This window comes from Thalia democratica, chromosome 5 (genome assembly GCF_965202585.1).
Source record: "Thalia democratica chromosome 5, ktThaDemo2.hap1.1, whole genome shotgun sequence".
NCBI classification, from domain to species: Eukaryota; Metazoa; Chordata; class Thaliacea; order Salpida; family Salpidae; genus Thalia; species Thalia democratica.
Genome location: NC_139169.1, coordinates 73,553,398 through 73,576,129, shown reverse-complemented (window position 1 = coordinate 73,576,129; position 22,732 = coordinate 73,553,398). Strand labels below are relative to the sequence as shown.

At 26.9% G+C, this 22,732-nt stretch overlaps 1 protein-coding gene across 1 annotated transcript; it reads left to right on the top strand.

Moving 5' to 3' along the window:
- Window positions 1–1,919: 1,919 nt before the first annotated feature.
- LOC145836875 (serine/threonine-protein kinase pim-3-like) lies at window positions 1,920–3,038 on the top strand. Its single transcript, XM_082944647.1, has one exon. It carries the CDS (start codon window positions 1,920–1,922, stop codon window positions 3,036–3,038), a length of 1,119 nt encoding a protein of 372 aa, XP_082800773.1.
- Window positions 3,039–22,732: the final 19,694 nt, after the last annotated feature.

Sequence of the window (22,732 nt, the reverse complement as noted above, 5' to 3'; positions counted from 1 at the left end):
AAAGGATTTTCTAATGTTATTGACGTCATTACTTTGTGCGTGTTTCTTTTAATACAACGTAGACACATGTTTGTTATGCATAGTTTGAACTGAACAGGTTTACTTTAAGTATTATGTAATTAGCTTAATATTTTTATTTATGACTAATAACAGGGATTTAAAATATTTTATAGTTATACTATTTTATTAATTCAAGTGACCCTCAACCCTTACGCCTTATACCAAGATCGGACTAGATAGGGTGTGCTCAGTGTGGTTCGGGACCGTGCGTTTAGATAGTAGTGGGCGACGTGCGGCCTGCGGGCCGGATCAGACCCGAGGAGTGAAAATAACCGGACTGTCAGTGTCTAAAAATTTAACTGCGATCCGGCGCGCAAAAGTAATACTGCGGCCAATAACCGTGTAAATCCGGCCCTCTAAAACAAATTTTAAAACTTGCACTAGATATCCTGGAATTTGAAATGAAATTAAGAAAAATGGTTTTGATACAATTTACGCGTGATTTAATCAAAAGTTGAATAAAGGCACACTAAGTTATCATATTTTTTACGATGTGTTCAGGATAACTAACAAGCTTCTTTGATTTAAAGCTTTACTTGTTTGTTACAAAGCTGATGATTCTTTTTTAAACCTGTCAACGGGAAAAAATGCAGTTTACTTAAATGAATGATTTACAGTTTTACTTACGTTTATCAATAAAAATACTCTTATACTTTAAACTTAACAAGTTTGTTACCGAAACTAGAAAAATATGAAAAAAAAGTCAACATGGTTTTGTATTATAAGTTAAACTGACTCTTCTTTACAAAAAAATTTGAAATAACGTAGTATTTATAAAAATCCCTTTTAAGCAAATTTAATTGTAGATTTTAGCATCAAGATTGTAGAATTGTAGATGATTAAAACAATACTTTGTTTACATTATGTTCTTAAAATTACATATAACTTTTTTATCAAATTTAAAACTAACAAATATATTCACAAAAATACTAGAAATTCAAGCATTAAGATTAAAAAAAAAATCAAAAAACAACTTCAAGTACATAAACGAAAAAGAAATTATTGGTGCTTAGCTCGAAGACAAAACTTTTTTTTAGTTGCTAGGTTTGTTAATTACAGTTTTTTGTGTTTTTGTTTATCTATTCATCTTAAAATGTTTTTAAAATAGTTAAATTTCAAACTAAGTAAAAGCTATACTATATACCTACATAGACATAGCAACAATATATATATTTAATAAAAACGTATGGCAAACTCTTTAATACTGCTGTTATCTTAAGTTATTTATATATTAAAAATTAAGTTACTTTACGAAAAGTATATTCATATATATATATGTGGTTCTTTAAAATAGTTCTTAATTAAATACACTAATATAATAATACTGCCTAATTTAAAGCTAGCAACCATTTTTACCATAATAGTTTTTGTAAAATTTATGTTCATACTCTGTAATTATAATTGTTTTAAAATATAAGTTTCTTAACACTTACATCATCACATACATAGTTTCGGATAAGGTAAGAGAAAAACTATAAGCTCTAGAACTCAGCTTTGATAGTTGCTGAATTTTGACTTTCAAATTGCAATCATTAAACACCAAATTATCTCAATTAGACTTCATTCTTGATTATTTACACACAAACTTTGTTTGATTTATAAAAGTAAGTAATTTATAATCTTTAATAAAATTATATTAAGATTTTTATTAATAACATTATTTGTCAAAATTACAATTACTAGTATTACAACCTCTGAACTAAATATTATACAATTATTATTTCTTTAAACATTAAACTTGTTGTTTTTCACATACAAACAATAAGTTATTGAATACCTGTTTAACTTAAAATTTTTTAAACAGGTTGTTTTTAAGTTCAAAGATATCTAAAGCCAATAAAAAAGCTCAAAAAATCTTGATGGCACAAAACAAAACAGAAAAAAATTGTCAGCAACAAAGTGACCATCTAAACACAGATGATTCTTCAACAAAAATTAGTACCGATGAAAAGTTTTCGATAAAATCACCTAAGAGTGAAACACCAAGTTGTTCTGAAAACGATCTTTGTACTGCAGTTAACAATCTTAATGTAAACAATGTTCCCCGTCGCAGTTATATAACTAAAAAAGAAACTCTGGTTAGAATAGACGACAGAAAATTGCAACGAGGAAGTACAGACAGCTTTCATGACAAGTACAGAATAACCACAGACTTTTTTGAGAATGAAAACACTGTTGTTTTCCATGGCGTAGAAAGTGAATCTGGAAATAAAAGGGCAATAAAAAGGTTTCAACCCGAATGCGATTTTCGACAATATCTTACCGAAGACGGAACTCCAATAGAATATCACGTGCAAAATATAGCCCAAAATATTCACGTGGAAAATATTACGGCCAGAGTTTTGGAAGTTTTTGATTGGTACGTTTACGAGAACTATTACGTCATAGTGACCGCATACGAAGAAGAATTTAAATCAGATTTGTATGCATGCACTACTAAGCACCCCGATAAGCATTTCTCTGAGGAAGATTGCAAAACCATCTTCAAGAAGGTTTGTAAATTAATAACCGCACTAAACGATAATGGTGTCTACCATCTGGATATCAAGCCGAGCAATATCCTTTATGATCCGAATAATCAGGAGCTAAAGTTGTTAGACTTTGGTTGCTCAATCTACAGAAGAATTGAAGGTGCAAAAAAGAATCCGAGAATAGACTTCTTTTGCGGCACGGAAGGTCTTCAGACTCCGCAGCAAGTCGAAGGATCGGATTACTTCGGGAGAGACGTGGATTTGTGGGGTTGCGCTCAAGTGTTGTACTTTTGTTCGCAAGGCTGGTACGCTTTCGAAAGAGATTATCAAGTTTTGAACAAGCGATTGAAGTTCAAGGTTGAAGTGAGTGAAGATTGCAAAGACCTGATGCGGAGTATGCTGTCCAAGGATGTGGAAGATAGATTGTCTTTGGATGATATACTCAATCATCCGTGGCTGAAAGAGTATGATGAGGATGAAAATCAAAAAAGCAATAAGCAGAAATAGAATCTGGTTATGAAAACAAACATTTTTGATGCATTATAGTTTTGACTCGCCTTGGTATTTGAAATTGTTTCATTTTAGTATGTAATGTACACAAGTTTATAAATTATAAGTTATAATAGTTCAGCTATAAATGATTTATATATATGTACTTTATAAATAAATCTATATACTCATTGAACATTGGTCAGTCTAGTTTATTTTTATTAAAGTATGTTATTAATGTACTATGCATCAAATAAATTTCATCTTGTAACCAAAATTTTTCTTGTTCATTATATTTTTTCTAGCAACTTTTTCTTCAAAGATTTAAAAAAAAAAAGGCATTTAACTAGAGTTTATAACAACATAAAAAGTAAATCTTGGTTTTTAATTAGTATTCTTTGTAACATTTTAAATCATCATTGTTTAGCATGTTCTAATTTAAAAAAAATAATACCTAAGAATTAATAAATAAAGTGAATTATACTGTAAAATAACAGTTTTAAAAATGTACAAAAAGAAACTTCTACTTAATTTTTATACAAAAGTAGATCAGTTGATCCTCGGTTTTAAGTTATTTAAAAACTTGCCCACAGTATATCTTTCTGTATTGTATCACACAATTTAAAAGTTTTAAATTTTTTAATATTTTCAGTTACTCTAACAAACCGGTGACTTAAGAGGACAAATCTAAGGCTGCTATCTAAAATTGATAAAACTAGGCCATGTTTATAATTTAACTTATTTTACGTGATAATAGACCTTAATAATACCTTGTAGACCTTAATAATACACCTTAGTGAATAAAAACTAAAACAAAAAATTAGTTGCCTTAGACTCTAACTCAGGGGTCGGCAAACTGAGAAGAAAATTTTCTGGCCCGCGAGCATGTAAATGTGGCCCGCTGAGCAAAAACATATTTTAAGTTAAATTTGTTTGATTAACTTAGTTTTAAGTCCCTTTATAACATTTTGAAAGAATCTAAAGACTTGACTAATTTAGCTTAAAAATGTGAAAAACACAGGTTAGCATGCCACTAGGTTTTTTTTAATTCATAATGACTTTCTTCTTTCAACAGCAAATTACTTTCTGTAAAAGATTGTAAAAAGTGCTTTGAATTAGTAAGATAAATATTTAATACCTAATTAGTGAATAAACTTAATGCAAATGTTTTCCGTTTTGTGCAAAAGTAATGCACAGTAATTAACTAAAATCTAATTTCTTTACAGTTTTGTTTTTTTATACACGTGTTTTATACCTAAGTTTCTATTACAGATGTTTTATTTCTAAATGTTATACTTTAGTGTCCCCAAAAACGTTTAACATAACATAATAATAAGAAATAAGGTTAATTTTGTTTTAGTTTTGATACCTTTGATTTTTTTGAAGTTTTCTTTGCATTTTAAATTAGTCCCCATGCACACCAATAAACAAAGTTGCTCATATTTTAAATCACTATTTGTTTAATACTTAACGAGATAAAATTTAGTTTATGCATGATTTTCTAACATTGTTGATTCTGCATCTAATATCTAAGATTGGATTTAAAATAATAAACATGACATAAATAAAAACAGTTTTTGTTAGATATACTTTTTGATTTTTCAAACAATGTTTTTTGGCAAAATAAGTTAATTTTTATGCGTTGCATACTAATATAAACATTTCCTTATTTTTGTAACTACCTATTTAATACAAACTAGATTGAGAAATAGTAACTTATTAAGTTTGTACATTTTATTCATAATAGTTAAAATTCGATCAAATAAACAAAAAAAAATTGCCACACCCTCAGACTACGACTATTTGAAGATTTCAAATCTCAGGCAAATTTAGTCATTTTTCCGTTTTTTTCTAGAATTGTTTTTTGTATGCTAAAATACCAGGCTAGTTTTGGTCACTCGGACTGACTTTTTTGTTTTATAAGAGTGGTAAACTAAATTTATGATGTACGCTTTGTTCAATGCACAATGTTGGTTTGAATTAAAAAATGTTTAAGTGTTGCAGCCGATAGAATTTAAACTATTATTTATACTAACTGTATACATATAAGTGTGAAAATCCCGGAAAAGCTTGGAATTTGACAATTTATACTAAAAAAATCTGAAAAAGCCTTGAGTTTGAGAATTATCGAAAAAACCTGGAAATTTAAAGAGTTTTTCATGTAAATTAATGAGATTTCGATTTGACACAAAAAATCTACAATATAAATATTTTTTTTATTAAAAAACACATTTAAAGTAGCTTAAAAGTATTTTTTTAATTTTTCTATATCAATTAAGACAGTTTTTTTACCTTTAACTTAATTTTTTACTAAAAAAAAGAAGCAAAAAGTTGTACTTTTGGAAACTTTATATTGATGCATTGCATTTTTGCTTTTAAAATGTCTTTATTTATTGTTGCGCTTTGTATTGGAACTTAACCTAGAAATTCTTCTAAAGTGTCAAAATTAGTAAAACCACCTATAATAAAAATTCAAAAATTAAAAATATCGGTTTTATCATTTTTTTCATCTTAACAGATTGATTCAAGTCCTAATTTGGTTTATGCGACTTAAGAATCTTCAGTTATTTCCTATACAAGATTTCTTGTTGATATTGAAGAAATAAACAAAAATATTTTATTAACGCCAATACAAGTTATTCAATTTAGTTTTTAACTCTAATTGGTAACTTTTTTAAGTAATTATTTTTGCTATTTTATAACTTGTCATAACATTTTTTCTGATCAGTCTGTAGTTACTAAAAATAATCGTATCCGTTGTTGAAACTGACTTAAGCAATTTTTTTGTTTGTCGCAATAACTCCAAACAAACGTAAAGTAGTTCTTATAGCTCGTCTTATAATTCACGTTTGCTCTTTTTAAATGCAATATTTATATTCCTGATAAAAAATTACTACAACGCTAGATAAAAAATAGCTAAATAAACTGTTAGGTTATTAAGGCGACTATAACCACCTGTAATAGTGTTATTCCAATGCGACCTACGACTATAACAATCTGACCCACTGGCATTGTAACTAACTGACCTAATAGCGCTGTAGCCGTCTGACCTAATATTATTATAAGATCCAGGTCTACTGTCGTTATAACTAAAAGGTCTAGTATGGTTACCAGGGGTTAAGGACATGTTAGGGGAGCGAATAGGGAAAAGTTAAATGTTATAATATTATTAATGCGCTTCTAAACACTAAGTAGTTGTATAAAAGCTATTTAATTCAAAATTTGTGAATCGGCTTATAATAAAATGTAATAAGTTCTTCATGGCAAAATATATCTAAGTAAAACACCCTAAGAGTAAGTATTAAATAACTTTAATAAAATTAGAAAACTCGAAAACTTCCTATACTTTATTTATGTGCTTTTGTAACACACTTTTCAAGGCTGGAAAATCTCATTTTGAATATGATGGTATTTACTCGAAAGAATATGTGCTTATTAAAAGGACAGGTGGAGACAATGTGCTTACAATACACTTGTTAAAAACATTTAAAAACTTAATTGTCCATTCAAGCTGAATTGTAATATTTTTTTAGTTATATAATTATTATTATATTGTTTGTTGTGCAATGTTGGACTCAGGCATCAAAACCTAAACGACTTAAAAAGGACACGAAAAGAAAAAAAAAAAAATTATATTATCACTTTAAGATAAATTATATATATATACAAAAACATAATATAAATAAAAACACAAGTTAAACACAATATGCTATACGAATGAACTAAATTAAAAAAAAAATTAAAAAAATTCAAACTTATTTATTACTTAGTACACACAATAAAGAAGTTTGTCTAAAATCATCGCTTATAAAACAAAATTAATAATTACAAAATAAATAAAAACAAACTAGTAGTTTGCAGGGGGGAGGCGTAGGAAAAAGAATATATATATTTTTTGTTTGTAGTGGAAAGTTAGTGAATTTTACTGGTATTTACTGGTATTTATATAATTAGTTCACTGTTAATAAACTTCCATATTTCTTTATTTTGTGAACTTTATTTTAAATAGAGTTGCCTAACAAACAGGCTAGTTTAAAAACAGGCTAATTAAAAACTCAGACTAGGTTAAAGATGTTTATTAAATTTTTATAAAAATCAGGTGGATCTTGAATAAATCTTCGAGTTCTCAGAATAGTTTTTATGACTGTAATGTAGTTTACTATTTGTATTTTTTTTGTCTTTTTACATATTGTGCATTTTATAATAATGATATTTTAGTTATGTATTTAAGCTTGATTAATAGAAAATTTTGAGCTATTTTAACTTTTAATAAATTTTGGATATAGTTCAGACATTTTTGCTTTTAAAGTGAAAAGCGTGTTATAGACTAATTAATTACTATTAAAGTATTTTATTAAAGTATTCGAGGATTAAACATGTTAAGAAATTTTATTTAGCTTATCTATAGTACAAAAAGGTATTAATTTTATTTAATAAACTAATTACTGATTTTTCAAAAGAGTGCAAACTATTTAAGACGCAAAAACTATTTTCAAAAATTAACATTTTTTAAAATATGTAAAGGTGGTTCATGATATAAAAAATGTATAAAAGTGACCCATAAATGTTTTTCAAGCTCGGTTTTTATAGAAAGTTAGGTTGTAAGTAAAATAAAAAAATAACTTATTAAGTTTAACTCATTGAGTGTTTAAGAAAGTACATATTTTATTAAAACTTAAGTATATTAAACAATGTATATTCTATTCCAATAGATATTTGTAAATTAAATAGGCATTCTATGTGTAGCTAAAATTCATGTAAAGTAATAAAGTGAATAAAAGTTAAATTATCTCTGGTGTGACCAAAACTAAAGCTAAAAGATTATTCAAATATTACTAAAACTAAAACTTTGGCCCGCGAAGATTTTGAAAACTTGAAAGTTGACCCGTGAGCACCAACTGCCTGCCGACTCCTGAGTTAGATGAGTAGAGTTTTTTTTACAGAGGATCAATATTGTATCTAACTATCTTTAACAATTTGAAGTTTATTTACTTGTTAGATTATATAATTGTTTAGAAAAAAAAATGTGATAAGTCCACTATACAATTAAAGTTGTTTTCAATAAGACTGGAAAAAATGAATCTTAGAAATAATTATTTTAATAACTATATCATTTAAGATTCACTTATCTTATACATAATTTTGAAATACTGTCACTCTGTAGGCTAAATATTATTTGAAATTGTCATTACAGTAACTTCTCGCATCTTTACGCACTCATGACGTTACGCACACTCGTTAAGTTACGCATTTTAGAATTCTAAAAAGTTCAAAAAAAAAAAATATATATTGCATAAGTTAGGTTTATTTTATATTTTGAATGTAAAATATGTTTTTAAATGCTTACTCAACTCACTATATCTTTAGACTTTGTAAACTTATGTTTCTTGACTAACTGATAAACATTTAGTTTTACTTCAGTATATCAGAAATTTTGTAAACAATAAGAGTTTAAACTAAAATTTTGAAAGAAATATGACTGTGTTAAATAATGAAAGTATAATGAAAGTTTAAAACACAAACCAATAATACAGCACTCTTACCCTATATATGAACAAACATCTAAAAAAGAAATCTTATGAAACTTCCAAGCAAAAAATAGCAGTGATACTTAATAAATATAGAGTTTACATTTAACACAAATGCTTTATTATAAATTGAAATTTCTAAGTAGAATAGAATATAAATGTTTAGTATCAAATAAATCACATATAAATAAACATAAAATCTACTTATTATTAAAATTAGTAAAAAATTTCTAAAGTATTATTATTTTATATAAATTTTACTCTTTTTTTTATATGTAAAGTTTTATCTTTTGTTTTCATATTGATAGATAAATTAAACAAATTTTAAAAAAGTGAGAATGTCTCCATTCTGCTTTTAACTACAAGCAATATCAAAAAATAGCCTTAATAGTAAATATATTTGGTATCTCTCGTATCTTTACGATCTCTCGTATCTTTACGCAGATTTTATGTGGACACAATGTGCGTAAATAAGCGAGAGGTTACTGTATATTATTTTAAACTATTTACTTCAGAGCGTAAGGTATAAATGCTATTTTGATTCTTAAGTAAAATACTACCTTGTTTGCATGTTGATCCAGAAAAGCTGTCTTTTGTATAATGTATGAGCTAGTGGCATTAATGATAATATTTATTATTATTTTTATACAAATAAAGAATTTATTAAAGGATATTAATATATCAGGGCAACTGAAATTTGAACTGAGATCATAACATGAATCATCAGTTATTATTAATTTTCTAAAAGAATACATTGAAAAACAATTATTTAGCTTTGTATGAAAATTATTATAAAAATATACATTCTATAAAATATTTTATGCATTTATTTTGTTTTACAATTTAGTCTATTATAAAGCACGTGTTAGCGTAACAGCACTAAGCTATAAAAAAACAAGATTATTTATATAAGAAGTATTGATAGCGAATAAACTTTGCAATATCAACCCAACTATGAACAACCTTATACCAACAAATTATGCTATAAAATGTGTAAAACTTTATGATACAAAACCAACTATCAAACTTGTAAATGACAACTTATTAAAAAAGCTGTGAATTATGAATCACACAAACTTAATGTAAATATCAAGATCTAGTATATATGGAGTAAATTTAGATTGAAGCTATACAAATAAATTATAAGTCAAAACTGCAGTACGAAATACCTTAACAAACAAACTGAAGCAATTGATTTAGATCCAAGTTTTTATCACAGAAAATCTTCCGAGCACCTTCAGATAGAATCAGTGAAACTCAGCTAATCTACTTTTCTCATATCAAACGCCAATGCGACCCTCATAGTGTACGATAATTCTATCGGAATCGTAAGCGTAACCGTAAAGGAAAACAGGACTTCATTGCTCAAAGTCAACACGACAAATCTTGGTACTGGAAAATAGGTCCAAATATCCGCGCCAAGCTTGAAGAACGGGTAGCAGTTATGGTCGTAGAAGAAATGTCGACAAAATTGCATGAAGGTCGGAAATGGTACTTGCCTTGTTTTCAAATCTCGCAGACGCACGGTGATGCAGTTTGACGGAAGACGTAAATTGAGTTCAACTAGAACTTGCACTGCACTTTCATTCGCACCAGCCATTTAGTTTTTACACCTGACTTACTATATTCAACTGATAAGTATTAATTAAGTTTGCGTTTAACCCATATATGAATTAAGCTAGTTATCATCATAAACTTAAATTCAAAAGAGTGTGATTGCTTACTACTAATTTGGCTTATGACTAGTTATGATGAGACATTAAAGTGAAGCTACTAAAGAGTCGGCGTGTATGTATTTAAAGCAAAGTAATAAAAGCACTTTGTTTGTGTTCAGTATAGATTCTGTGTTGTTTTGTTTACTTGTAATTAGTTATAAGAAAAACTATATAAACTAGTTAATTTTATATTTCGCTTATAGTTAGATAATATTATGATTTGATCGTTTCAACGATTGAATTTTACATTCAAAAAACTTTAAATGAAGTAGTTAAAAAAATTTTGTATTTTAACACTTTTTAAGCACATTTTTTTATTTTGAGGTAAAAAAAAAGTTCTTTACTAGCTTATAAAAAACACTTTTAAATAATTTTTGATATAACGCAAATCTAAGATTAAGGAGTTTTTTATTATTTTTTTTCGCTATTAAATTTTACTGCATGTTTTTAATTCACAAAGAATAAACATTTTCGTTTTTATTACTTTACAAACATCTTTTTAAATTAATTTTAAACTAGGTACAACCCACAAAGCAGTTATTTATTAGTTTTAAAAACATAACAACACAAAATATATATTCAAAAAAAAACAAATTAAGAAAATTAAATAAGTCATAACAGCAGTCTTTTTAAAAGTTTTTTCAAAAAAAAAAAAATCACGCTGCCGATTTACAGAAATTTATTTTTATAAGTAAAAGTCACAAAAAATGTAACAAATTTTGACATACTATTAAAATTTTTCAACAGTATTTGATTTTCAAAGTAAATGTAGGGTTCATAATATAAGATATAAAACAAAAAGAAACTAAGTATAATAAAAGCAAAGTTAAACAACGACTGTTTTGCAATCACGTATTATATATACATTCCTTTCAAAGCTTTCATCAGTTTAAATGTGCTTGACGTCTATAATTAATTTTAATATAAAATAATAATTTACGTTTACATTTCACTTAAAGTATAAAAATTTTAATGATGCCCATAAATATGTTTATGATATAGCTAAAATAGATATTTATTTTAAAAAGTTATTTTATAGCTTAAAAACTTATAAACCGCCATCTTAAAAGTTAAAAATAATTTTTTTATCGAAATTTTAGTTATTTTAGGTTAATATTATAAATCATTTTGATATAAGACTATCCTTTTAATAAAGGCTAAGGAAATTGTTTAAAGCTGGAACTTGGAAATGATTTCATAAAGACGTATAAAAGTTTTTGAGGGAAAACTTTACAAATAAAAATTGATACTAATTTAGTGAGTTTAGATTCTGGTTTTATAAGAAAAACATTTCTGAGGTTCACATCAATCTTATGCTAAAAGTTATAAACAATTTTAAACGTTTGCTTTTTATTATATAATAAGTTTGTTTCACTCTACTTCGACGACAAAGTAAAATTTCAATAGCAAAAAGAAATATATAAAAAAACTTCAAAGCTATAATTATAGCTTTGCATTGTTTTAAAAGTTTGTAAAAAATGTTTTTTGTAAATAATCGAAGAAGGTTTTTATACATTTAAATAAAATTATAAAATTAGCTTAGAAATTGTTAAAATATAAAACAGTCTAAACTACTTTAATTAAAAGTTTTTTCAAAGTATAGTTTTAATCGTTGAAACGATAAAAAAATGATATTATTACACTTTAAGCGAAATGTATAATTACCTAGATTATATTAATTTATCGTTAACATAGATTTATTTTAATTATAAGTAAAAAAACAACACATTATCTATATTGGATACAAAGTGCCCTTGAAACTTAAATTACTTAAAATTTTTTGTAGTTATACTTTAATGTTTTTTTATAATTTTTCATAAACCACATTAGTAGTAATCAATTACATTTATTTGAATGTTAGTTTATGGTGATAATTAGCTTGATATATGCTTTAAAGAAAAGAGTAAAGAAAAGTAGCTCTTATGTACCAGTTAAATCTAGCGAGTCAGGAGTGAAATAAAAATGGCTGATTCGAATGAAACTGCAGTGCAAGTTTTAGTAGACCTCAATGTAGCTGTCAATGTGCGAAACTACATCACCGTGCGTCAGCGAGATTTGGAAACAAGACAAGTTCCATTTGCGACCTTCAGAATTTTTTGTCAACATTTCCTCTACGCCCACAATTTCTTCCAGCTTTTAAAGCTCGGCGAAGGTATTTGGAGAAACTTTCCGTCACCTAGATTTGTCGTGTTGACTTGGAGCAACGAAGTCCTGCTTACCTTCAGGATTGTAAATTTAGATGAGTCCCAGTACACGATTGGGGTTGCAGCAAGATTTCATGAGAGAGATGTAGATTAGTTGTGTTTTGGTGATTTCATCTGAAGATGCTCTGAAGCTCTTCTGTGATGAAGACTTTGCAATAAAATTTAATGCTTCATTTAGTTTATTAGGATATTGTTTAATGTGATGCAGTTTAACTTGTCAATCATTTGTGTAACTTCAAGCCAATTTTATTACAGGTATTCTAAATCTTAATACTTGCAGCAAGTTTATGTTTGCGTGTTTCATATACCTTGGATAATTTTTAATATTTTATTGTTAACATATCGGATGAACTATAAAGTTTTTGAATATGAATCTAGCATATGTTTTTGGTATAAATTTGTTTGTTTAAAATAGATACTGATATAATCAAAATGATACGCAGTCAATACTTAGCAATATCTTATTCGAATTTTATTGTGATTAAATTTTTTTATATAAAGTTTTATTTACTACTAGTCTCATTGTAAACAAATTGATTACTTAGTAATTTTGAGAGTTTTCAAAACCTTCCACTGTTTGATAAGTTCAGTATTACTGTTAACTATTATTTATGTATTCCATTGAATTTTCATAACCCCTAGTTAAATAGTTTTTGTTATACATAAAACAAATTAATTTTAAAATTATAACAAATATTTTTTTTGTAAAGTTAAGTTATTTTCTCAAGGGTAAGAAAATATAAATATATTTAATTTAAGCAAACTTGAAAGTAACTAATAAGCTGGGGTGAAGCATATGCAACATTAACATCAGGTCTTAAAAAATGAAATTAAAGATGAGATATTTTTTAGAAATAACTTTGATATAAGATAAGCATACTATAAAGCTTATACATTATACATAAACACTTTGACGAGAAATTGTTGATGCGAATTGATCTCATTATAAACACTTAAATTTCATAAAAATGTACCTTAAAAATTACTCATGTTTACTGTTTTGGTTAAGTCAATAAAAGTTTTAATGTTTGGTAAAAAAGTCACAAGTTTTAATAAGATTTATTGCAACGTTAAATTGTAAAATTAGAACAAAAATAAATTCGTAGTGACTTTAATTCATACTTAGAGTTATAGTATAGTAAGACTAATTTTAAAAATAAAGAAAAATAAATAAGTCAAAACAGCAGTCAATTTTGTGCCCTCGTGCAAATTTAGCTTCGTGCAGTTTTCTGCACTCCTGCAATTTTTTTCTCGTGCAATTTTGTCCCCTCATGCAATTTTGTCTTCGTGCAACTTAGAACCGTGCCCGTATTGAATATATAAAAGATTATATTCAAAAACTTAAATAAAAATAATAATAAAATTAACAGAAGATGATCATATAAAAAAGTGTACAAGGTTTCCATATCTTTTTTGAGCTTAGTTTTTAACAGATGTCAGTGAGAGTTGCTTTTAAATGACTACGTGAAATGGCTATCCACAAAATGCAAAAGAAAGAGAAAAAAAACAACACTTTATAAAACCGAACTAGAAGAGGAAATGGATATCAAATTGTATTAGTTGTTTTATTGCATCACTGAGTTTGTAGTTGAACATTTATTGTTGTGTATCGTGTACATTTTTTCTGACACAAAACGTCTGATAGATTGCTTATTTCATTGTGAAAGAGTTAGGTAGTAATCGAAAGAAGAAAATTGTTATTTTATTTGAATTAATATATAAATAGTGATAGAAATAATATTAGGACATAAGTATTTAAATAGTTATTAATTTCAGACTCTAAAAATACTTTTTAAATAGGCCAGGCCAGACCCCTATAAGTAGCTAGATGTGACTAAAACTGATTAAAAATAAAAACTGACTAAAACTAAAACTGCGGCCCGCAGAATATTTTGAAATTTTAAATTTGGCCCGCGAGAAGCAATTGCCTGCCGACCCCTGCTCTAACTTAAACCGAACATTACTATATATGCACACTTAATAATCACAACAAAAATAGAAAAAGGTAGACATTAAACAGGAAGTACTGAATTCTATATAATACTAATTTCAATGATTAACTTAGTCTGATGAAGACTTATAGTCTTAACATAAAAGTCGAAAATATATGTTAACTACTGTTTTTTGTACCGTAAACAAATGTTGATTTATTTATAGAGTATATTGTCCAACAAACCAAGTTTAAACAATCAACATAATATCTAAACATAAATAATCTTGTTTTGAATAAAAATATTTGAAAATAGTACATATTAAATTTATATTTATTTATGATCCTCATAATTTTAAATACCTAATTGCATTTTGAGTTAGCTTATACAACAAATATCCATTATATGGCAATCATAACTTATAAAAACAAACTTGTTTTTGATAATAAACAAAGTTTTATAAAACACAACGATACTTAATTAAACTTGAAGTTACAAATTATCAATCTAGTTATTAAAACATATATAACTATTTGTAACATGAATGTATAAGATCGGAACAAGAATTATTCTTTTTAAATTATTTTAAAGTTTAAACTAAAAATAGAAAAAAAAAGCAAATATATTAACTTTTTTTTACAAATTCATATCTTTACTAAAGAGTCCGAACGAGTTTCACCATAGCTTAGCGGTTCGATGCCTTGGCCCAGATCAATTAGTACAGGCATGGAATACAACCGGTCGCACGTTTCTTAGAAAGCAGAGCCAAAATAGAAAATGTTTGATGAAAAATGTCTTATGTAGATTTATGCAGCTCAAATTAATTATACTACAGGCGTTCGGCTATTCCAGTGCTAAGCCTTCGTTCAGAGTTCGTGTGCTGGTGTCAATGTCTTGTTTGGGACTAGGCGCCGTTAGCCGGACTCTAAGCGAGATCAGATATGTTTGTAAGATATCAATGGTATAATTCGGGACGTAATAATCACTAAAAAATAGCTATAGTAGAACATTGAATGAAAAATTACTTTATAATGAGGGTTTTATAGAAAATTGATATGTTTAAAATTTAAAAATTAATCAAATTGTACTTTATTAACTGAAAGTTATAACAAAAATTATTTACAAATTACTTATTATGGTAGCATTTTACCTTTTTTTTTCAAATGATTTTAAGTATTTTATAAACTACTTAAATGTTTTCACAATGCTTTGCCAAAATATCACTATTAAGGTTTAGTTTACAATGAACTGCTGAAAACCCATTTATATGTAATGATTGTTTAGAATACTGCTTAAGTTTTAAAAAAAAATAATATAATTTGTTTAACACTCACCGATGTTTTACTACTCAAATATTTTAATACTCAAATATTGAATTAGAAAGAAAGGTTTTGTAATATAAAAAAGTAAATGTCTGTCGAAGCTGAAATTAAAGCATTAGTTGAGTCCTCCAAAATTGGGAAACAGCTGAAAGAAAAACTGATTGCCATTGGAAGCAAGAAGGACAATGAATTTAGTTGTTTTCAAGCTGAGATGCTTAAATTGAAGAAAGATTATAATGAAAAAAGTAGAATTATTGAAAATAACATTGATCAGATTCAAAAAGATGAATTCAGCAGTAAGAGAATAGACAATATAGAAAATAGAATTACAGAATTACAAAAAAGTTTCTCAGAATTTAAGTCTGATTTTTCTTCTAAATTTAACAAGTTTGAAGCTAAATTCTCCAAATATGTTGATGCTATGCAGAAAAGTGAACCAACAGAAATTATCACAAACATTAGTACCAAATTGAATTTAGTAGCAGAAAAAATAGATGCTGAAAATGAACAAAAACTGAAAGAAAAGAAGGCTTTAAATGTAATAATATTTAACATTCCAGAAAGTAAAAATCCAACTCATAATGCACTAGAAAGTTGCAAAAATGATCTAAAAATAATTCAACAAGTATTAGGAGAAAATAAAATGAAAAAAGAAGAATTTAAGTCACTTTATCGAGTTGGTAAAATTGCAGCTAACAAAATCAGACCAATTATAGTCAAATTAAATAATTTAGCATCCAAACACAGGCTGTTAAGACTGAGAGATTTGAAAATATTTAATGGTGAAATTGAATCAAAAGTCTACATCAACCCTGACAGAACTCTCTTGGAAATTGAAGCTTTCAGAAAATTGAGAAAAGAAGTTAAAATAAAGCAAGCCATCGCTGATGAGAATAAATTGGACATAAAATATGTTATAAGGAACAACAAGATAGTTGAACTGACAAAACAGCCCTTTCGTTACCGCTCCCAGGACATCTGGGATTAATGGAGGAAATCGTGAGTCAACGGGTATAAACTTATTAAGTGATAGGATTAATTTTAACACTAACAAGTTTTCCTATACAAATTGTAACAACAACTATTTAAAAGTTTGTTACACTAATATAAGATCTGTTTTAAAAAAATTTTATATTTTAGAGAACTATATAAATTTGAATAACATTGATTTATTTTTTTTGACTGAAACATGGTTGACTAATAAGGTCAACGATGCAACAGTGTGTCCTTTTAACTATAACATTTACCGAAGTGATAGGTCTAGTAGGGGTGGAGGTGTTGCTATCCTTTTCAAAAATTCGCTTAAAGTTATTAAAGTTAAAAACGATTCTATCTCTACTAGCAACATCAATTTTGAATACCTATGTGTGGATGTAATTTTTAAAAAGATGAAATTAAGATTTTGTTGTGTCTACCTTCCTCCACTGTCTGCTAGATGCGCACTGACTGTTCAAAATGTTGTAACAGGATATCAAGTTGCACTTGATTACTGTTTAGATTTGGTTGCAAGTTTTGAGCTAAAAGTTCATCCAAGCGTTAAGAGAAAGCTTGCAAGGTCAAGTTTTATACTGATGCAAGTTTAATACAGTTGACAAAAGGAGAAAATAAAGTGCAGACCAGAAACCCTGATGCAACATTGAGTTATGGAATGATATATAAGCTGATTCAACAGACAGATGGGAAGATTCTAGCCACAGCCTGCTGCAGTAAACGTGATAATGAAGAATAGACATTTATATTGTTTTGTTGTGTTTTATAAAGTATTTTTTGATTAGTATTATTTTTATAAGTATTTCTTATTTACATTCTAAGTAGTTAAATCGTATTTTGTTTCATACATTCTTAAAGTATATTCTTGCTAGATTAAATCTTGTGTAAAGGTTTTGACCACATTTAAAGTGTTTTCTAAATTTGATGTTCTTTATATATTTGTTAGTGTTTGCAATTGTTCTTTATATAAAATATGCCAACTCATGTCATGCCTAATTTTATATAGAGTAGCCTAAGTATTATTAGTATCATTATTTAGTATAAGTTAAGTTTAGTATTAAAGGTACCTACATCTGTAGGTTACAATTGGCGTCCTCGTTTAAAGAATAACCAGTCTTTTAAATAACAGTTAAATATTACCAAGACACTATTTTACCCAAATAAGTTTTATTAGTGTATTACCTTTTATTTTGAAAGCAGTATTTATCACAATTTTATCTCACATTCCTACATTTTTGTTATTTTTTTATATACTGCATTTTATTTAGTAGTAGATATAGAGAAATTTTACAACAAATTGTGCATTTAATTTTTTAGAAGCAATACTTACATTTACCATATGCCCATTTAAAAGCCTTTGAGTTTGTACCCATAATTAGAATGAATAGGGGGTTAGCAAAACTAATAAGTCAAACTTGAACTGACTAAATTATTGTCCAAAAAGCAAAGTAGAACTGACAAAGTTTAGTCCAAAAACTCAAAATAGAACTGATAAATTTTGAGTCAACAAAGTCAAAACTGCACTGACAAAATTATTGTCCAAAAAGTCAAAGTAGTTTTGACAAAATTATGAACAAAAAGTCAAAATTGAACTGACAAAATATTAGTCCAAACAGTCAAAGTAGGTCTAACAAAATTTAGTACAAAAAGTCAAAATGTAACTGACATAATTATTGTCCAAAAAGTCAAAGTTGATCTGACAAATTTTAGTACAAAAAGTCAAAAAAAAAAACTAACAAGGCATAAGTTTAAATTAGTCTTAAAAGTGGTGACCAATTTTATTTGAAAGTGAGTGATATTAGATTTATCTAAGGCTCTTTAATCTTAATAGCACAATAAAAAAACAAAATATTTATTAATAACTAAGACAGCAAAGACCAGTAACATGCTGAAAATTTTTGGAGTTTGTATTATAGGGGTTTGCATAGGCATGACATTTAAGTGTTTTTTTTGTATTTTTGTAATTTACCTGTTTTTAAATACTGCAATCTTTATAGTAGAATGTGACTCATGTTTAATATTGTTTTTGAAGTTAAATAAATTGTTGAAGCTAGTAAAACACATTAATTTTTTTTTTTTGATTATTAAAAGTATAAAAGTTTAAGAACTAAATTACCATTTGTTAAAAATTGTTTAATTGTTTTATTTTTTAATTTGCTTTAAATCTTGTATGGAAAACATGAGTAGTTTTGAGACCAATCCAAATTTTTAAATGTGTAAATTTTTTCTTGTTTATGAAGAAAGGGTGTTTTTTATTTTCCAACAAAAAGGCAGAGGAGAAGTAGAGTGACGATTCTCTTTCAACAGTGGAGAAGAGGAAGTGTAACAGGATATCAAGTTGCACTTGATTACTGTTTAGATTTGGTTGCAAGTTTTGAGCTAAAAGTTCATCCAAGCGTTAAGAGAAAGCTTGCAAGGTCAAGTTTTATACTGATGCAAGTTTAATACAGTTGACAAAAGGAGAAAATAAAGTGCAGACCAGAAACCCTGATGCAACATTGAGTTATGGAATGATATATAAGCTGATTCAACAGACAGATGGGAAGATTCTAGCCACAGCCTGCTGCAGTAAACGTGATAATGAAGAATAGACATTTATATTGTTTTGTTGTGTTTTATAAAGTATTTTTTGATTAGTATTATTTTTATAAGTATTTCTTATTTACATTCTAAGTAGTTAAATCGTATTTTGTTTCATACATTCTTAAAGTATATTCTTGCTAGATTAAATCTTGTGTAAAGGTTTTGACCACATTTAAAGTGTTTTCTAAATTTGATGTTCTTTATATATTTGTTAGTGTTTGCAATTGTTCTTTATATAAAATATGCCAACTCATGTCATGCCTAATTTTATATAGAGTAGCCTAAGTATTATTAGTATCATTATTTAGTATAAGTTAAGTTTAGTATTAAAGGTACCTACATCTGTAGGTTACAATGTAATCAAAATGATTAAAATGGTTTTTCCAAAAGAGTGTTCTTTTTATGTTCTTGGTGATTTTAATATGCCAAATATAGATTGGAGGATTCCTAGCACAGATTTCAATAAACCCCATGAGTGTTTTCTTAATTTTTGTACAGACAATTTTTTAACCCAAGTAATTGAAAATCCAACCCATAAGAATGGTAACATTCTTGATCTCATAATTTGCAATCATTTTGGTTTAGATAGAATCATATCACACTCAACTAATTTTCCATTAACAAACACTTGTGACCATAACTTGCTTTCACTAAAAATTAAAATTGAAAATAAAATAGTACCTATTGCTAAAGAAGTCTCATATGACTATAAAAAAGCAGATTTTGAAAGCATCAATGATTTCCTGTCAAAAATTAATTGGACCTCATTATTTAAAAATTCAGAAAATCTCCAGCATTTCTACGATCAATTTATCAGCTCAATCCAAATCTCAATCAAACGTTTTGTTCCAATTTTTTCTAAAAATAACAAAAGTAAAAAATATCCATCTCATATTAAAAAGTTATTAAAAGAAAAAGCGAATCTATACAAAAAAAGTAAGACAAATAAATCACTTTTGATAAAATACAAAAACAAGTCTAAAGAATATCAATTAGCTGTTAAAAAATACAACTTTGTATATGAAAACAAATTCTGCAAAAACCCAAATTTAAAAAAGTTTTATAGCTACGTGAAATCTAAACTTAAGTTAAATAATTCCATACATCTCTTATATGATAATGATAAAAACAAAACAGTAACCTCAGATTTTGAAATAGCAACACTTTTTAACATAAATTTTCAAAAAGTTTTTAAAAAAGACGAGAGTTACCAGTCTTTTAAGCTACCCCAAAAGAATTGTAGTAAGATGCAAAATTTTTTCATAACCTATGAAGACATTATAAGTTCAATTAACCACTTAAAAGATAAAATCATAAGAACGCCAGAAAACATTCCACCCTATTATATCAAGCATGTTATCCAATCAATAATATTTCCACTTTCATTAATATTTAATTGCTCTCTAGAACTATCTGATGTTCCTAAACAATGGAAAACATCTTTTATTATTCCTGTGCACAAGAAAGGTAATATACACGATGCATTAAATTACAGACCAATATCTCTAACAAGTGGCTTTTCAAGAATTTATGAACATATTGTATCTGTAAAAATTCTCAATCACCTCTTTGATAACAAATTATTAACTAACAAACAGTTTGGTTTTGTTCCAAACCGCTCATCAACCATTCAACTGTTAACATGCTTACATTCTTGGTTAGTTCCTTATCTCAAAAATGAATTTACTAAAGTAGTTTATACGGATATTCAAAAAGCCTTTGATTCAGTATCACACAAAAGATTATTAAAAATTTTAAATCAGTATGGGTTACATGAAAGCTTTATTGATTGGTTTGATAACTTTTTAAATAATAGATCACAGAGAGTACTCATCAATAATACGCTTTCTGACTCTTTAACAATCTACAGTGGAGTACCACAAGGTGGTGTAGTTGGTCCCCTTCTCTTTTTAATTTATATTAATGATATTTGTTCAAACATTGATATTAAAAGTGAGTTAAGCTTATTTGCAGATGATGCCAAAATCTTTAGTCAGTCAAATACTTCATTACAACTATCTTTAGATAATATTTACATATGGTTAAAAACAAGAAAACTAAACTTAAATCCTAGCAAATGTAAAATTCTAACCATTAACAAAAAAGAATCTTCTCCAACTGACCTCTTAATCAATAACATCAAGTTACCAGAAATTAAAGTTTTTAAAGATTTAGGAATTTATATTTCCAAAGATTTGAAATGGAATGAACATATCAACTATTTATATAAGATTGCAAAAACAACATGTTATCAAATATTGAAAAGTTTTAAAACTAATTCTGCTTCAATTCTGACAAAACTATTTAAAACATACGTTCGCCCTAAACTTGAGTTTAGTACCCAAATTTGGTCACCCCATTTAAAAAAGGATATTAACAAAATTGAATCTGTGCAAAGGAGTTTTACCCGTCATATTTGTAATCGTTGCAACATATCTTACACGTCATATAATGATAGAATGATTAAATTTGGATTGAAATCACTGGAATATAGAAGATGGGAATTTGATTTATTAATTCTTTACAAAATTATCAATGGCAAATATAAAAGTTTTTTTAACCAGTTTTTTAATTTTTCCCAAAATAAATATCAACTAAGAGGAAATAATTTGAAAATAAAATGTAAACATGATTTTCAAAACAGTCAGTGGCAAGGCGCATTTTTTCACAGAGCAAAAGCTATGTGGAACAGACTACCTCAGGATATAGTATCTTGTGAGAGGGTAGAACAATTTCGTTTAAAGCTAAAAAGATTTGACTTAAATACGATAAATACCAGTAAAATTAACTAATTTTCCACTGTAACAAAAGGAAAAATATTCGTTTCCCTACGCCTCCCCCCTACAAACTATTAGTTTACTTATATATTTTGTACTTATGAATATTGTTTTATAAGCCATGATTTTAGACAAACTTCTTTACTGTGTGTACTAAGTAATATATAAATTTGAATTTTTTGAACTGAATTTTAAATTTAGTTCATTTGTTTATCATAATGTGTTTAACTTTGTGTTTCCATTTAAATTATGTTTGTATATATATATATGTATAATTTATCTTAAAGTTTTGAATATAAGTTTATTTTCTTTTTCTCTTTTTGTGTGTCCTGTTTAAGTGGCTCAGGTTTTGACGCCTGAGTCCAACATTGCACAATAAACAATATAATAATAATAATAATAATTTGTTTAACACTCACCGATGTTTTAAAAAGTTTAACAACTCGTTTTTGTACACTAGTTAAGACTTAACATATGTTAATATATATTTTACAACAAATAAAACTTAGCTTTACATCCTAACACTATGTACAGTTTTAGTTTAGTCAAAGAAAAATCTAGCTTATCTTTTAACTGTAAAAAATTTATCAACAGCTTACCATTTGTAAAAACTCTAATTTAAACTTAAGCGAGTTTAATACAAAGTTTTAGATTTATACTTT